Source organism: Nipponia nippon, unplaced genomic scaffold (genome assembly GCF_047370975.1).
Source record: "Nipponia nippon isolate SJK-2023a ecotype South Korea unplaced genomic scaffold, ASM4737097v1 scaffold_5, whole genome shotgun sequence".
In the NCBI taxonomy this organism is placed as follows: domain Eukaryota; kingdom Metazoa; phylum Chordata; class Aves; order Pelecaniformes; family Threskiornithidae; genus Nipponia; species Nipponia nippon.
Genome location: NW_028262369.1, coordinates 8107183 through 8123515, shown reverse-complemented (window position 1 = coordinate 8123515; position 16333 = coordinate 8107183). Strand labels below are relative to the sequence as shown.

At 42.3% G+C, this 16333-nt stretch overlaps 1 protein-coding gene across 1 annotated transcript in view; it reads right to left on the bottom strand.

Annotated features, from left to right (window-relative positions):
• BMERB1 (bMERB domain containing 1) overlaps window positions 1-15414 on the bottom strand; it is a 54824-nt gene extending 39410 nt beyond the window's left edge. Inside the window, exon 1 of the mRNA XM_087731523.1 lies at window positions 15162-15414. Coding sequence (XP_087587649.1) covers window positions 15162-15267 — 106 coding nt within the window. The 5' untranslated portion in view covers window positions 15268-15414. The remainder of the gene's footprint in view (window positions 1-15161) is intronic.
• Window positions 15415-16333: the final 919 nt, after the last annotated feature.

Below are 16333 nucleotides of genomic sequence, written 5' to 3'. Positions count from 1 at the left end.
TAGTATCATCTCAATACAGCTCCTATCACACGTCAGACAGAAAAATCTAGCAACACAGAGTGTATTTGCTGGTGTCTCCGATATACTGATAGAGTGGAAAAAGGACTTGCTCACATACAGAAATTTTTCAGAGCAATAACAGCACACTGGAAAGGCATCATGATGATTGGTGTGACCATTTCAGACTTCGGTTTCCAGCATCCCCGGTGCCTGAACCGAGTCACAAATTCTCTTCAAGACTAGTATGGTCCACTTGCAAAATAGCCTGTGGTATCTCATCCAGCCATTTCTGGTGTGTATAAAGAAGAATTAAGTGGTTTTGAGTGGGATTTAAGGAAGAGCTGTCCATATAATTAGGTCTGCAGAGAATTATGACAGACTTAAAGTACTGTAATTGAATTGTGCAAGAACGTTTTCCAGACTTCCTACTGTTATTTGCAATTTTAAATAAACTCTAGTTTGGGTATCAGTACCACATTCCTTGTTGCCAGATGCTCTGACAACAGGATTTTTCACACATTTGGCTGGTGGCTTCAGGTGAGGTGTGAAAGCAATTTCCTCCATACCACATTACATGTCAGTCTGAAACTAAGCAACCTAATTTGTCTTCCAGTAACTGAAATAAAGTGGCATTTTTCCACCTCTGTCTAGGAGACATACCACCTTGTATTTCATATCAGCGATTCTCCTATTGACCTAACCTGACAGAAGGGTGCCCTCAATATCCCTGTAGGTCTAAAACCAGAAGCTTCTCCTAATATTCTGTTCTTCTGGTTTGTCTCTCTTCTCTCTCCCCCTACACACAGATAAATAAATAAATACATCTCTGCAGATGAGACAAATTAGCTGATCTTGCATGGTATTCTTTCAGTACTCAAGTAAGTGCTGCTTCCAGAAAACCCAGCGATTTAGCTCATTTGTTTGTGAATAACAAGCCATTGCTACTGTCCAGCGTGCCTCAGCCTTACCAGGATTTTGTGAGGAGTGGCAGGCAGCTTTGGTGCAGAGGTTGCTTTTCTCTGAGCTTGAGAACAGGGGCACCAGCCAAGGGGCTCTGCATCCAGCTATGCTCTCTGCTTCCTCCTGGCTCAGGAGAAGGTGTGCAGTAAATTCCTGTACATCTTTCCATTTCAACTTGCACCTGCCAAATCTTTCCAGCAGCCAAGAAGAGGGACAAAGTAATGGCCATGCCAGTTCCTTACCCCTCCCCACGTGCCTGTTTTAAGGAAGATATAGGCCCCTAATTTGCTGTGCTTTATTCGTAAGCAGCTTAGACCCAAGGTTTGAGCAGCTTTGGGATGGAAAGGGAGCTGCTTACTTTCTTGTACAAACAGCTATTTCTTATCACAGTCACAGCTATATTAGAGAAGATTGTCTTAATTATATACCCAGCCTGGGAATGCGTCCCATTTAAAATGCTGCCCAGAGAAATTCTCGGTACCAAGGCAATAATGTGACCTCATCCCCTCACACCAGGAAATGAAAGAGAATTCTCCCTGTTTTGCAAAAATCAATGTGTGTGATAAAATACTTAGTGCAAAGTTGGAGGTTTCTTATATGAGAAGCCAGCTTTCTTATGAGGGAGGTCTTAAAATTAAGTAATAGGTTTTTTTCATCTGAGCCCAGAATCTGATCTCAATACATCTCCACATTACAAAGCTTGAGGTCTAGATCTTTGACATACGCTGAACATACACATCTCTGGGAATCAGCCACCACAAAACCAACAGACCAGACTCCTGTGTTTCTTAAGTGGAAATTCCCTATATGAATTAAACATAAGCTCAAAAAGAGCTAGAAACAGATTTGTCATTCAGTAAAATATTGGGATGCCACCAGCATGAAATCTGTTGTTTTTAAAAATGAATTAAGCTAAATTGCTTCCTTTTTTCTTCCTCTCCCCCCCTCAGGTAATCTTTTCTATTCAATTCTTTAGCTTTAAAATGAGATTTTCCTATTTCATTAGGTGTTTATATCCCCCCTGTTGCTATATGAGAACTTCTTGCAACCAGCAAAGAAAATAATATTGACTCTATTCAGGAAGTTTTATTAGATAGACTGAACAGACAAAACACACTCACTATAACCTGTCTCAGACCACTATTCATATATGTTGCTACTAGCAGACTAATAATAGATCTTACAGAAGTGAGATTTAAGTAAATTCTACAGGATTAAGTAATTAATTTACCTTTTGTTTCCAATTTTAAGTTCTGTTTACAAATTATCATTTTTAATGATGAATTTTTATTTGTATAAAAAAAGGGATAAGTTCCTTTTAATTATCTCCTCAGAAGTCACTATGCAAAGTTAATCACCTCTTGGGTTAAGTAAGCCTTTGGTGATGAGTCTCATTTTTACCGACCTTTCTTCTGAATTATCTCTGACCTAATTTGTGTTGGTGCAGATTGGGGTATAAACTAATACTCAAGTATTGCTGTAAACAGTCCATGCTATTTTATTTGCATCTGTTTGCACAATTTTCATCTCATTTGCAATATTGATTCATTTAGAAAGATACACATCTCAAAATGACCATCTCCCATGCTGCCTGTTTCTTTATTTGACTCACCAGCAAACACCCATCCTATCCTAGCCAACATCTGATACCGCCCTGGATTTGCCCACAGAAATGTCATTGCTATCCAGTCTTCTTGGATAGCATACAGAAAACTCTCCCTACTGTTTGTGGAAGAGCACTTTCCATAGTACCTAAAAACTGATGAGCATTCTGATCATCTCTTCTAGTAGATACAAAATGGTTTCTAGCTGGGATATTTTGCCTTTCTACCACTCCTGAATAAGGAAGCCTAAGTAAATTATTAAAAGGATATTCTATGCGAAGGGGTTCTGTTTCCTGCTCCTTGTATATTTTACTCCTGTGAAGGGCAGTGGATGGCTTCCTTATAAACACACAAATAATTTGACTTCTAAGAAATGTCTTTTCTCCCTTGTGCAGAGTGAATGAAAACATGCTACAAGGACAATGTTTTCTTTGGTGTAAATACCTATATATGTGGAGGACTCACACGAGGAGACAGTTTTTTCTTGCTTGCAAGACAGTGGTATAACACCTTCCCAGCATGAAAATAGTTACATTAGATTTACTCTCTTGTGACTAGGCACCTAATTTTAAAACAATGAAATTAAGTGCTATCATTTTCTTCACTGTAAGAAATTATCACCAAGGTAATTTATATCCAGACTATTCTACATAAAAGATAAACACAATAAAATGCCTTAATGTTAATGTGAGGAAAAAACTCACATCAGCAATTATGAAATCACTGCAGCAAAATAAAACTAGGAAGATGCTTGAAAAAATGCTTTGCATGGCTAAGATTCCTGTTGGAAGAGCTCTCTCGTACATGCTCTTTATTTTTGATAGGGAATTAGCCTGAAGTTTCAGCACCCTTGCATTATACCTCTGCTGAACAGACACAACTTGGACTACACAAGCTCAGAGTGCTTTATATGCATTAGGTGTGGTCTGTCCAGTCCTCAAATCACTGCAGTTTTGCATATACAAACCCTAGAGTAGGAGTGCTGTGGTTTGAGTCATAGTTGGTTTTTTTTTCTTTGAGTGAACATACTTACGAGACGAGGCAGAGAAAGCTGCAGTAAAGAGAGGAGGAATTAAGGAGAGCAGATGAATTAAGCTCAGTCATTCATTGTAGCACACCATGTCTGTATATCAAAGACAAGAACTGAACATAGTGGAAAATGTTGCTGGAGCCAGTACAAGAGATCTGGCACCCATCTTCATCAGAACCCCATGGTAGTATATGGAAATAATTTCATAAAATGTAGCCAAGCCTTGAAATAAGCCTTAATATTCCCCTCCTCCCCCAATTATCATCCTAGTAGCACTGTTACATCTCTATTATATACTTTGTTCACTTTATAAATACAGAAATAAAAAGGACCATCCTGGTCAATGACTGTCTCCAGGTACCTCAGTGCCTCTCACACCACAAGCCCCAGTCCCTTTGTCCTCTCTCTAGTGACCTCCAGTGCCTCAGAGACATAGAAAAAAATCCAGAAATCAAACTGCATTAGTTACCTATTTCTAGAGGTCTGATTTGTGAGAACAGGGACTCTCTCTTCTGGTATCTCTCTGATTATCTTAAAGCTAGTGCAAAAGAGACAGGAGTTGCTAGTACCTAAAGTACCTAGCTCTTGGTATCTGTTCTTCAATGCCTTCACACCAGGAGGGTAGGGAGGGTGCAGGACAGAGGGACAGGGGAACGGGCTGGCTGCTTAAAATAAAATATTATTTTTCAAAATAAATCTGTGTGAGATGAAAACTTGGTTTACATTCAAATAAATCATGATGCTGACAATGCAGTTACCGTTAGTTTTTTGCATATTCCTTTCACTTTTTCCCATCATGTTACAAATTGAAAATACAACCTTGTGCACTTTCAACAGCAGTTTGTCCTTCAGAGAATGGGAGGAATATGCAGCTGTATGCAGCCTGGTGGAAAAGTTTGCACAGTGTATATGATCTGACAGCTGTTCCTGTGAGAAAATGGATCCAAAACGAGACACAAAAAATGAGTGAAAATTGCCTTTGAAGGTCTAACCCAAAAGCCCTCATTGTCAGTTTTATTCAGTGGCACTGGGTTAGACCTTTATCTGCAAGAAGCTATTTTAGTCTGGCTCAGGAAGACTGCCAGGAGTCAGGAAGACTCAGGAAGGGGTTTTCATGCCCAACCCTGCCACAGCCCTGCATGAGATTCAGCGCTATCAGAAGGCTGTAAATAGAAACTGGTACAGTTAGTTACTGTGGTAGGTACCTTCCCTAGCGGGGAGCTCCCACTAAAATCAATGCACATTCCCATCTGGAGCAAGACTGGGTTTAAGCCACACACTCCAAGGAAAGCAATTCATGCTTCATCAATTCATCTTATGTGATGGAGAATTAAAAAGCAATATTAAGAAACACACATTACTTGCTCATTTACTTCTGTCATTTTGCTCAGTGGTCAAAGGAAACAGCCTGTGGCTTTCCATTTTATTCCTCACTAAAGTCATATTCTGATCCTGTAATACTAACACAAAGCTTCAGCATTTAAGTTTCAAATGCTGTAACAGTGCCAGCTACAGCTAATGTTCAGGTTTTTAAAGCTTATTTAGTTTGGTATTTTTAAAAGACTTTTTCTATCTTCATTAATGTTTTTTGTTTCAGAAAAAAAAGTCAACAAAATGTTCAGTCTCAAAAAGTCTTGCAAAACCTCTTTAGGAATATATGGGTTTATGGTTTCTCCTATGAGCATCAATTGATAAAGAGCAGCATATGTTGCAAGTGAAATAATAGTAAAATGGCCACTGGCATTTCTAAATTTCACATCTTTACAATATTCTCCTTTGAAATTATCCAGTTGCATACCAGAAAGCTTGTTTGTCTCTCTCTCCCTGCTCTGTGATGTGATTCTCTAGTAACGCAGTTTTCTAACAGTCCTCTAAACATCTTCCCAGCAGTTGGTAGATAATTTTAGGCAACCTTAAAACCATTGCATAAATATTATAGACATATGAGTCCAATCCAGTAAAGGCCAAAGTGATACTGGTATGGAGAATTGCTTCAGACAGCAAAGAAATTGGTTCACGTAACAGATTCCCACTCCAGCAAGTACTTAAATATTGAGAAGATGCTCCTCAGAAGCCAAGAAAAAAGGTGTTTCACATTTTATAGGAGAAAAGACTAGTAATTTCCCAGGGGGATGAATGTTGCTATTCCTAAGGCCATGGGCATACAATGTGTACGGTCCAACAGCACAGTGGAAAGCCAGGCAGCAGAGAATCGTACTGGGATCTTGTTCTCCAATGTATGAAGCACAGAGTGCTTCCCCGAGCCACAGGCAAAAGCTGTGCCTTTCCTTAAAGATGAAATTGCCAGAGCCAGTAGAGCCAAAACCAGCTGGTTGTTTCTCCGTGTATGCTCAGGTGAAACAGCACAGGGCTCCATCCCTTCAACTCACACAAAATAATCATGACAGTTAGCAAACAAATCTGTTTTGCACTTGCCTTTCATCTGTGGATGTGGAGTCATTCTCTAGCAACCTCTGTTTTCACCAAGTTAATTGCTTTTGCATATTTAATTTTGATTCAGTTTTCTTTAAATATGCTAATATTTTCTTCCTCACAACTGCCATTGGGCTGATGTGAGGCTGAGCTGACTGCCTCCCTGGAGGTCTTAGAGGTGAGGAAACGAAGGCAGTTTGGCAGAGTCTTAATCTATATCACTGAGACAAACGGAGAGCTGGCTGTCACCTGTGCTTTGTATGAGAGAAAGAAAGAAATTTTGTAATTGCAGGATGTTTCACACCTTACTAAGGCAGAGACAAATGGATCTTGATTTCACTGGCTTGCAAAACTCCATGGCTGCCCTCCACTATCACATCCCACATACTCTGTCTGTGCTACAGACAAGTATCAGCCTGAAGGAAAACGTCTCTGTCTTAGAGCCTGCCAAACTGCAGTAACTTCAGTCCCCTCCCAGGCACAGTGCCCAGAGGAAGTTGTATGGGAATCCACGGTAGAAGATGAGAGGAGAGAAACCACAGATTGGATATGGAGAGCAGGGGCAAAATGCGTAACTGAATTTCTGTGACTTCCTCTTCTCCTGTGAAACAGGAGAGTTTGAGGAACAGCCGCTCACCATAGGGGCTCCAGTGTATTAGCTAATGATTCACTGCTCGGAGACACGAAGATTGAAATGGCATTACCCCTGCCAGTGCAACCATTTCTCCAGGGAGTGAATGCTCGTCACTGCTTGCCAAGGCTCTGCAGGACTGCAGGACATGCCCAGTGAGAAGTGAGGGCAGAGAGACCAAACTCACGGGGCAGCCTGGCACGCAGCTCCAGGGGAATCCTCATAGCACTGACACGGCCCCCAGATTCCCTCACCAGAGTTTTCTACAGAGAATCGAGGTGAACAGGGCTCCAGGAGACAAAGGCACAGAGCCCAGTCCAGTTTTACTTTTATTAAAATCAGTGAGGAAATTTCCACTGATGTCAATGAAGTCAGGACTGCGTTTTGTATTTGTAACTAAGACAGTGTCAGCCAGGCTTCTTTGTCATTTCCCAGGGAGGTCAGGTCACTGTCTTGCTCATTTGGCTTCAATACCATTATTCTAAAACTTACTTTGGCCTCATGTACTGAAAGAGCGTTAGTGGTAGAACTGACTGTTGATTCCTTTTCTGGTTTTGGAGTTGTTTTCTCCAAGAAAACAAAACCATTAAACCACTTTATAATAAGAATCTTTTGTTCCAATTTTATCAGTATATAAACAACCAAATGTGTCTGTACAAAACCTCTTAAATTCCTAATCAATAAAGGTTTGAGTGGGGGAAAGGTTCAGGGCAATAAAAAGATCCTTAAACACTGCTGATATTCTTACAATAACAAATTACCTCTTGCATTTTGGTAGTGTTTGCAGTCATTAGGCTTTTGCAATGAGCAGCTTGTGGTGCTGAAAATCATTCATCCTCATTTAATGACAAATTCTCTTAAAATTATTTTCTCAAATATTGTGCCCTTTATGAACTGACAAAATGTTGATAATTCATGTTTCATTGCTGATCCTGAAGGGCAACTAACATAATTATCCAAGGGTGCTCCTGCTGATTTCTCATAGTTTGCCCTCCAAGCATACATTTTTCATCTTTGAATTTTGAATGCATTTATACTATGCCTTTTATGTAGTTAGACAGCAGAATATGTTTCATGGAAATAAATTAGCATTATTTATCGAGTCTCTGGGACTATTTCACTAAGTAAGACTTCTATGAAAATGGAACATATTCAGCTACAGAGGAAAAGCACTTTGGGATTCAGGATTACAGAGTGCTTGAGTTCCAACCTTTCTTGTGCTCAGTAACTACAAGAAAACTCTATAAACTTCACGCATGATACACAGTACTTTGCAGTGTGTGCCCAATCCTGAAGGTAAGTTTTTAATCCTGTTTTATAACACACCCTTGAGACAGACACACACACATTCTCACAAGTGGTTACTCTGATGAAAACGTGCTATGCAACTAAGGGATCAATTATCAAACATAGCCAAAAAAATTACACAGACTGAGTCCATAATCCCACAGGCTACCAGCAGCAGGGATGATGCGTGTAGTTCAAAGTGTCCTACTTTCCAGGTCTAATGCATTTTTTCTGTAAAATATCTTTAAAGGAAATAGGAAAATTCATGAGCAACTGTCCCAAATACGACACTTTAGCCTCATCTATGACTTTCCCAACAATTATTGGTTGGCACTGGTTTGAATGTAAACACTGCATTACACATTAAGTGTTCATTCTCTGCCTGGTACACACAGTTGGGTACAGAGATTTTCGAAGTCATGAACCCTCTGATTTATGAGTATCTCAGCTGAGAGAAATGTCTTTGCTGACATATGTGAGTAGATGTGCAGCAGTAAGATCCTGATCCATAATAATCAACATGGTTTTTGCAAGTTAGCCCTAATAGCCAGGCTCCTGCTACATTCAGCCCCTTTGGCTTTGATTCGACGGGGGTGGGTTTGGTGGTTGTTTTTCTCATTTGCCTGTGTTTTGTAGGACAGGTTGGACTCTGTAGGATACAAAGTATTGTCATGAGCCAATTATATTCAGAACCATAGGACAAGTTAGAGAGTAAATTACCTGTACTTTTTGTTGAGAAATCTTGGACACACGTAGTCCATAGCTAGACAGAAAAGTGAAGGAAGGGCAAAACTCATGGAATGATAGGGGACAAGGGTAGCCCCTTAACTGATTTTATTTCTGTCACCAGATAGGAAAGTGTATTTCTATGGAGATCTGTGCTACAGAGTTTTGTGGACTTGGGAGACCAACATGAAGTAGCACCTGGAAGAAGCTGCTCTAAGGGTCACAGCTCCTCCCATTGTTGACCAATATTTTAGCAGGAATGCACTCTGAGGCACTACAATATTTCCAGTTCTCCCTTTTCCTTCTTCCTCTGTCTCAGCAGGGGCCTGGAGCACCCAGCTATGGGAGAAGGAATTAGAAAAACGAGACAGTTCGTAGGTAATATAAACTGGATTAGTCTCACTCTGTAAACCACTCTCCTGGCTCTTTGTGAAGTAAAACAAAACCAAGATACACCCTTCCTTTATGAGTTACAGGTGATGCAGGAATGACCTAGTGAACATTACTAAGTGGTAGGTTCTGTATTTAAGAAATATTTTGCAGAAGGAGAAGGATCAGGATGTAGTACGTGTAAGAGTGGATAAGCAATGAAAATGCAGATGAATTGTATGTGCATACTGCTAGCCAAAATCACCAGCGACTTGTAGAAACACTAAGCTGCGTAAGAGAATTTTAGAGCCATCTGACTGCCATTGAAGAAGGTGAGTTTTACAACTGTTTTGTAGAAAACAGCCTCAATCCTGTCTGGAAATCCTTTCCGATTTTCAGTGTGGGTGTTCTGTCTTGGTTTCACAGATCAGGCACAGGCTGCTTTTCCTCTTGAACTACAATATAAATATGTTAACATTAATAATTATGAACAAGAAAACACATCTAGAACTGGCATCACCTTTTGAATCGGTTGTCTTTGTTGATTACAGTATTTTGTCACATATTTTCTAAAAAGGTGTGGCATTCACTATTAGCGTTTTAGTGTCACATTTGAATTTCTTGGTCAGCCTCTTTTCAAAATTTTTACACAGGTTTTGTTTTTTTTTTTTTAAATGGAGACATGGAAAGAGTATTAATTACATTCTCTATTTGAAGCCTGTCTTCAGACCTTCATAAAGCCAGCAGACTTGTTGCTTCTATAAAAGGAAATGTAATTGTGTACATCCTTCAGTTACCTTCTTTCCCACCTATCTTGGTCTGATGTCCTGAATAAGCCTAATCTGTTTATCTGTTTTATTGCCTGTAATAAATACAATTAACAATTTAGGGGAATTTACAGTAACACAAGGGCATCACTGTGAAAAAACAGCAGTGGTACTTGGGCTATATAAATTCTGTTTGTGTCTGTGAAACGTCTTTTTTTTTTTTTCCTCCTTTTTTTTTCTTTTTTTCTTTTTTTTAAATCAGAGTGGAGACATGATGAGACTGGGGGCCAGTATCACAAGAGCACGATAGACAGGGTCATACTGCATTCCTGACTGACTGGAGAGGTGTTACAGTAACGGAGAGTTTTTATGCAAAGCACTGAAGTGGGTTTGTGGATGCCTGTGCACTATGTGGGGTTGATGGAAGAAGGCCCAAAGGTGTGTGTTTGAATATTTAACTACCAGATGATAGAAACAGATATAATTGACGCAGGTTCGGATTTAACTGTGCGCGCTGCAGAGTAAACTTCAGACCCTTGTCAGTCCCAACTCATGAGTCTTCCCTCATGCTGAGAACTCCTGAATTCCCAGCATTGCTCTGTAGTTTCTGACTTGGCAGCCCTGAGCACCATTGCAACTTTCTCATCACATTTCCTTCCTTGTCTTGTGAGACAAGTCACCTTTCACTCTCATGAAGCAGTACAGGAAGAAGAAGAATGAGGACATTCAGCTGTACCCCCCACTAAGTACCAGGGCTGCGTCCACTTTTGCTGGCGTCTAAATAAATTTGCTCTTCTGCAGTCACTTGGGACCAATCCAGCATGAATACACAGGAGTGCGCTGATGTCTCAGAGGAACCAACATGCTATCCAGTCTGTTTGTACTAGATGTATAGAGAGCTATTAAATTTCTAAATGTTATAAAGCTGACCCAACAATTCAAGAACAAATTGGCATTTACCTACTTTTTGAATAATACGTAGAGGCATATGATTAATACAAACCCATCCTAACTACTCATCGGTGACCGGAGTGACAGATAGATGTCACAGGACACTAGCTGTGCAGGCTTTGCTGTGCAAGACAAATGTGTTTCTCTGTTGCTATTTGACTGATATTTTAATATGGCAACAGAAATTTTTCGAGTTATTCTAAAACGTTATTAAGCAACATTAAAACATCATGAGCTAGATCCTGTTCTAAGATGCAGCCATTCTGTTCTGTTAATGAAATCAGGCCTTAAAGGTGACACAAGCAGTTCTCAGTAGATTAGATAAAGCAAGTGCCCATTAGCTGGGTATAAATGCCTTTTCTTAATTCTTTGTTCACCAAAGAGAAAAAAAGACCTGGCTACAGGACCACTATCTATGTTACTGCAATCTATGGTCGTTTTCTTTTTAGCTTTTCAAGCTTCTGCAAGCTGAAAGACCATCTCTGTGCATAACAGCACTTCTAAAACAAACTGGTCTTGAACCAAAAATGTTCCAGATAGATATAAGCTATCCACCTTCCCATGCTGCCAAGAAATGCAAATGCAAAATATTAAATAGTGCATATTTTCAGTGTTTGAACCACGCTCAGCAGCGAAGCATATAAATACATACAAGAGTCTCCTTCTGGCTAACAAGCTTAGAAAGGTTTTCAAGATAAACTAACTGAATATGGTGAAATAAGCTTTCACATGTGTCAGCCCAGGATCTCTGTGAACCTGGGAACAGTACTATCTTTCTGCTGTTGGAACAAACCAGAGCAATCTCAGAGCTAGATAAAATCACCCATCGGTGCTGTTCTGGAGCGCACTGCCATCTCACACATTGCCTGGACATAATCTGTGATACAACATTCACAGCATGGAGGGAGAGCAAGTAAAGCTAAGACTTCATGCTACTACTGAGTCTCATGTTGGGAATCTCCAGCTTCCTCTGGCCTGTAATATGGCCCCTTTCCCCTAATCTTCACTTCACAGTCAAAAACAGTTGAAAAGGTGGACCTCTGCAATATAGGAGCATGGCGGCTTACTTCCAATGCTCAGTTACCATTCAAATGAAAACAATTTCAAATTGTTTAAAAAAAAAACAAACAAACCAAAACAAAAGCAAATTTCATGGTGCACTAAATTGCATCAAAACATAACCTCTGCAGTTTTCTGGCATTTCTACTTCCCTGTAATGACTGAAGCTGGGGCATTCACAATGAATTTTGCATTTAGTTCCAGACCTCATACAAACTGGAAGAGGAAGGAAAAGATTAGCAGAAATGTATCTGAGAAGTGCAATGTTCAGAAGGATGGTGAAAAACTGCTTTGTTTCTTTGTGGCTATTTCCCTGGTGTGGCATGCAGTTATTTAATCGGGGCGTTATGAGTCCCTGCTGACGGCAAGACAGATGATTCTAAATGAAGCTGTGCACTTGGTAATGAGGACTGACCAAAATGCTTGAGTGCTCTGCTTCAGAGCAGACTCCCCAAGACTATATCGTAAAGATCATTTACTGAGAAGGCTGTAACCACATTATTATTATACAAGCCTGACAATTTATAAGCCTATGTTTTACATGCATGTGCTAGAAAATGCATGAGTTGCTCTGTACATGGTAAACCGTCATTTTTCATGTTCTCTACTCCTTGGAAATTCCCCCCTGTACGTGAAGAGAAAGGCTTCAGTGTCTTGTTAAAGAGACACCCTTAAACAATCATTACACCCTCAGGTTGTAGGGCATCAGATCCTCAGCTACTGTGGACCAGCCTAACTCCATTGATAATCTGGCTAAAGAGGCCATTGTGGAATAGAAATATGCATGATGGTACATTTAATTGCTATGAAGAAACCTGCCTTTGGTTATAGTCAATAACCAGCAATGCTTTCCGTACCACAGATAAAGAACTTAGCACAGAGCTCCCTTTCCATTTAACAAATTAAATAGTAACTACCTAACTTCCCTGACATTCTTTCTGTAACGGACACACTCGGGATGTACATTCTCTTGTGATACGACTACGCTCACATCAAAAGGCACTGACCAGGCAACAGCACTCCATCGTGCAGTGTTGTACTTAGACACAAGTTCTCCCTACAAAGAGATCCTGATTTAAGACACAACAAATTGTCAGAGTAAAAAGGGCAAACGCATATGCAGTAATAGGCTTCTGCTTTTGTTATTACTATCACTTAGCATTTCATATTTAAAACAATATGCAAATACCAAAGGCTAATTGTTGACATTAGTAAAAAAGGGGATGATGCTTTTTCAACTTCTTCCCAGACCTTCTGGAGACTGCTGTCATTGTGCCATGCAATTTAGGACCTATGCTGTAAGGGAACATTAAAGTAAATAGTAAGATCTATTTATTTTTAATCAATGCAAAAGTGTGACCAGCAGTCAGTGTCAGTATTAGAACAGGAAAGATATGCAGGGATCATCTAAAACAGCTACCATAAATAGCATTTTCCACAGTATTTTAAGAAAGTTGAAGCCTATGAACAAACAAAACAGGTCAATTATTCAAATAGCAAAGTCTTAATATAATAATTTTCTACTTTTCAAAGCACAGACCACGGCCTCTAGATTGCTTCCTATTCTACATCTAAGTTATTATACACAGAGAAATATTCTTATTAAACGATCTAGTGTGTAGACGGGCAGCTCAGCAGCAGAGCCAGGGTGCAGACACCTGGACACTTGGTTCTAGTCCTGCCAACAGCCCATTCTGGTACGTGCTCAAGCTGTGATTTGGGTGGAAGCTCAAGGCTGAGCACATATTTTTGAGCATATCGCGTCTGCCACTCAGCCTCTGCGTTGCCCTCTGCCAAACAGATGATCTTTTGCCCTAAGCTTGCAAGACATAACCCTTCTGTCACCTCAAGCTACCAGTTATTATTATTATTACAAGTGCTGCACTGCACTTAACTCCTGAGCTCGGGAACAAAACCAGACCTATTTAAGAGAACAAGAAAAGCACAAGTCTGTATCATGCCAGAGAACCTGCAAAACTGTTGCATGTGTCTGAGTCAACCAACTCAGTCAACAGTGATTTCAGTCTTCAATTCCATTTTGGAAAGCGTGGAGTTACTCAGTCCTGAACCTATGCCAGGCACTGCAACAAAACCAACCCTGCAACTGAAGCATCAGAGTGGGAGAGTTACACCCCTGCCATCAGCATATGGCAGACAATAACACACGCATGAGAAACCGAAGCCAGAGGTGAAGCATGATTCCAGAACACGGCAGTATCTGAAAAGTCTGAACACAGCAAAAGTGCTGGCTAAAATCTGCTACCGGGATGCCGCAAAGCCATGGGATCTTAAACGGCATCCAGGTGAGACTTCATGATGCACATCAGAAGATGGATGGTGAATCGAGAATATCAGCAACCCCAGTATCAGCCACGGTGAAGGTGTCACAACAGATACACACAAAGCTTTTTTTCCTGTGGCCTAATCAAACACTTGATGAAACTTAGAAAATATTTTTATTTATATTAGTACAGAGCTTTTTGTGACAGTCTTTTCAAGATTTCTTGCCTCAGTGGTTACCTGGAAAATTAGAAGGGGTTTACAGGCTTATTAGGTTGTAAAGAAGGTAGTTCTGCCAATGAAAGAATAATAACTGATATCTTAGAGAAGATAAGGTCCCATGGATAACTTGAATTGGCAACTACGTATCTTTTTAACTACTCTTTCCTTCAGCACTTTGGAAAGGTTATGTCAATTGCTGCTTTTTGGAAAATTATGATTTCAAGAAAGCTCCTCCACCACAGAGCATTTGTTGAGCTCATAAATACAGTGCAACCACTGAAGAAGCGAACCAAGTGCTGTATTCCGGTATCCGGTACCCTCTGCCTGAGACCACAAGAGGGGATAACGCGGTCGTCATCTGTGCCTTTCGAACGTGAAGCACATTAAAGACTACCGATATTTATGAAAAGCCATCTATTAAATCCCACCTCATAAGCAAGGAGGGAGAGCCAACGTCCCAGCCATCCTCCCTCCCTCAGCCACCCTCTCATGGCTTCACTTTGCAGAGCGAGCGAGCAACCCATTTCGCGAGGGAACACTGAAGCGCCCGGAGCTGCACCGGCACGGCTCCAGCCCCCGTCCCTCCACAGCGACGAGCTGTTTGTCTCCGACTCAGCCCCCTGGGCAAGCACCAGCCTCAGAGGGCAAAATGGTCACACAGACCTTCCTCCCCGAGCAACCCAAGGTGGCTTCGCCCTGCTAACAGGAGCCCCCGGCGTGCGCTGGCCGCCGGACCCGGGGCCGGTAGGACCGCCCCGCCGCGCCGCAGCCGGCCGCCCCGCACCGCTCGGGGCCGCCTTGGCCGGCCGGACCCGCACCCGCGCTGGGTCACCCGCACTCACTTCTCCCCAGCGCCTCCGCCTTCCACTCCGTCTCCTCCACTGCCCCGTAGCGCCTCATCGGTCTCTCGGCCTCCGCGCTGGCCGAGATGGACCTCCTCAGCTCCATGGCCGGGCCGGGCGGCGCGGGGCTCCGCAGCTCACTCCATGCCAGCGGGGCTGCGGCCCGACTGCCGCGGAGACGACGCGGAGCTCAGCGCTCCTCTGCGCGGCGCGGGGGCCCGCGGGCGGGAGGGGGGGAAGGGGCGCTGCGCACATGCTCAGTGCGGGGCTGGGGCGGGGGGAGGCAGGGAAACAATGCGAGCCGTAGCCCCCTGCGGGGGGCCGTCACCCGGCACATGCTGCACGCACGCCCCGCCCGCCGGGCCCTCCCGGGCGGGTCGGTTCCCTCCCTCCCGCCTGGGTGGGCAGATGGACCTCCACCACGATGCTGCCGTGCAGCTCAGCGCCGCTGGCCAGCTCGTTTTGTCTCTGCCCATTCCTGCACCTGCGGTGTGCGCTCCCATCGCATAGCCGAAGCGACGCGGGCAAGCGAGAGTTGGTAAATGCGCTCACTACCAGGGCACGGGAGGACTGTCCTTCCTGTGGCCAGTGCAGCCCTGAGCACATCTTCTGGCCTGAGCGGCTGGGGAATAATGGTGAAATCCACAGCCACTCGTGACTTTTGCAGTCTAACACATCTCAGGTTGCTGTACGTGCAGCCTGTGGCTTTCCTGAAAGTCCTGCACTGAATGGAAGAACACTCATTCCAGCAGCACGTTGCCAAAAGCCAGAGGACAGCACCCAAACAAGTGATGGGATTTTGTAGTTCTCATAACCATATGTATTTTTCATAAGCGTGCAGCTTTGCTGCTTATGCAGCCTGCTGGGATTAGAAGAGAAGGAAATGACTATGCAGAAAGCACAAGTGTGGTGATAATTATTGTTATGATTAATTTTTTCTTTTATTGTAGGGGAGGTTATATGGATAAAATCTCTGAACAGCATTTTACAGTTGGAGAGTACCTTTCCCAGTGAAACGCCATTGCACTTTACTGTGTGTGGTATCATTTCTGACGTAAAAACAATGAAGCAGGGGTTCGGCAGGTTGTCCGGTGCCCCACAGCAAATCAGGGTTTTAGCACTCCTTGCCCGATTTATGAAGAGTCATGGGGTACTGGTAATGCTGAATGCAT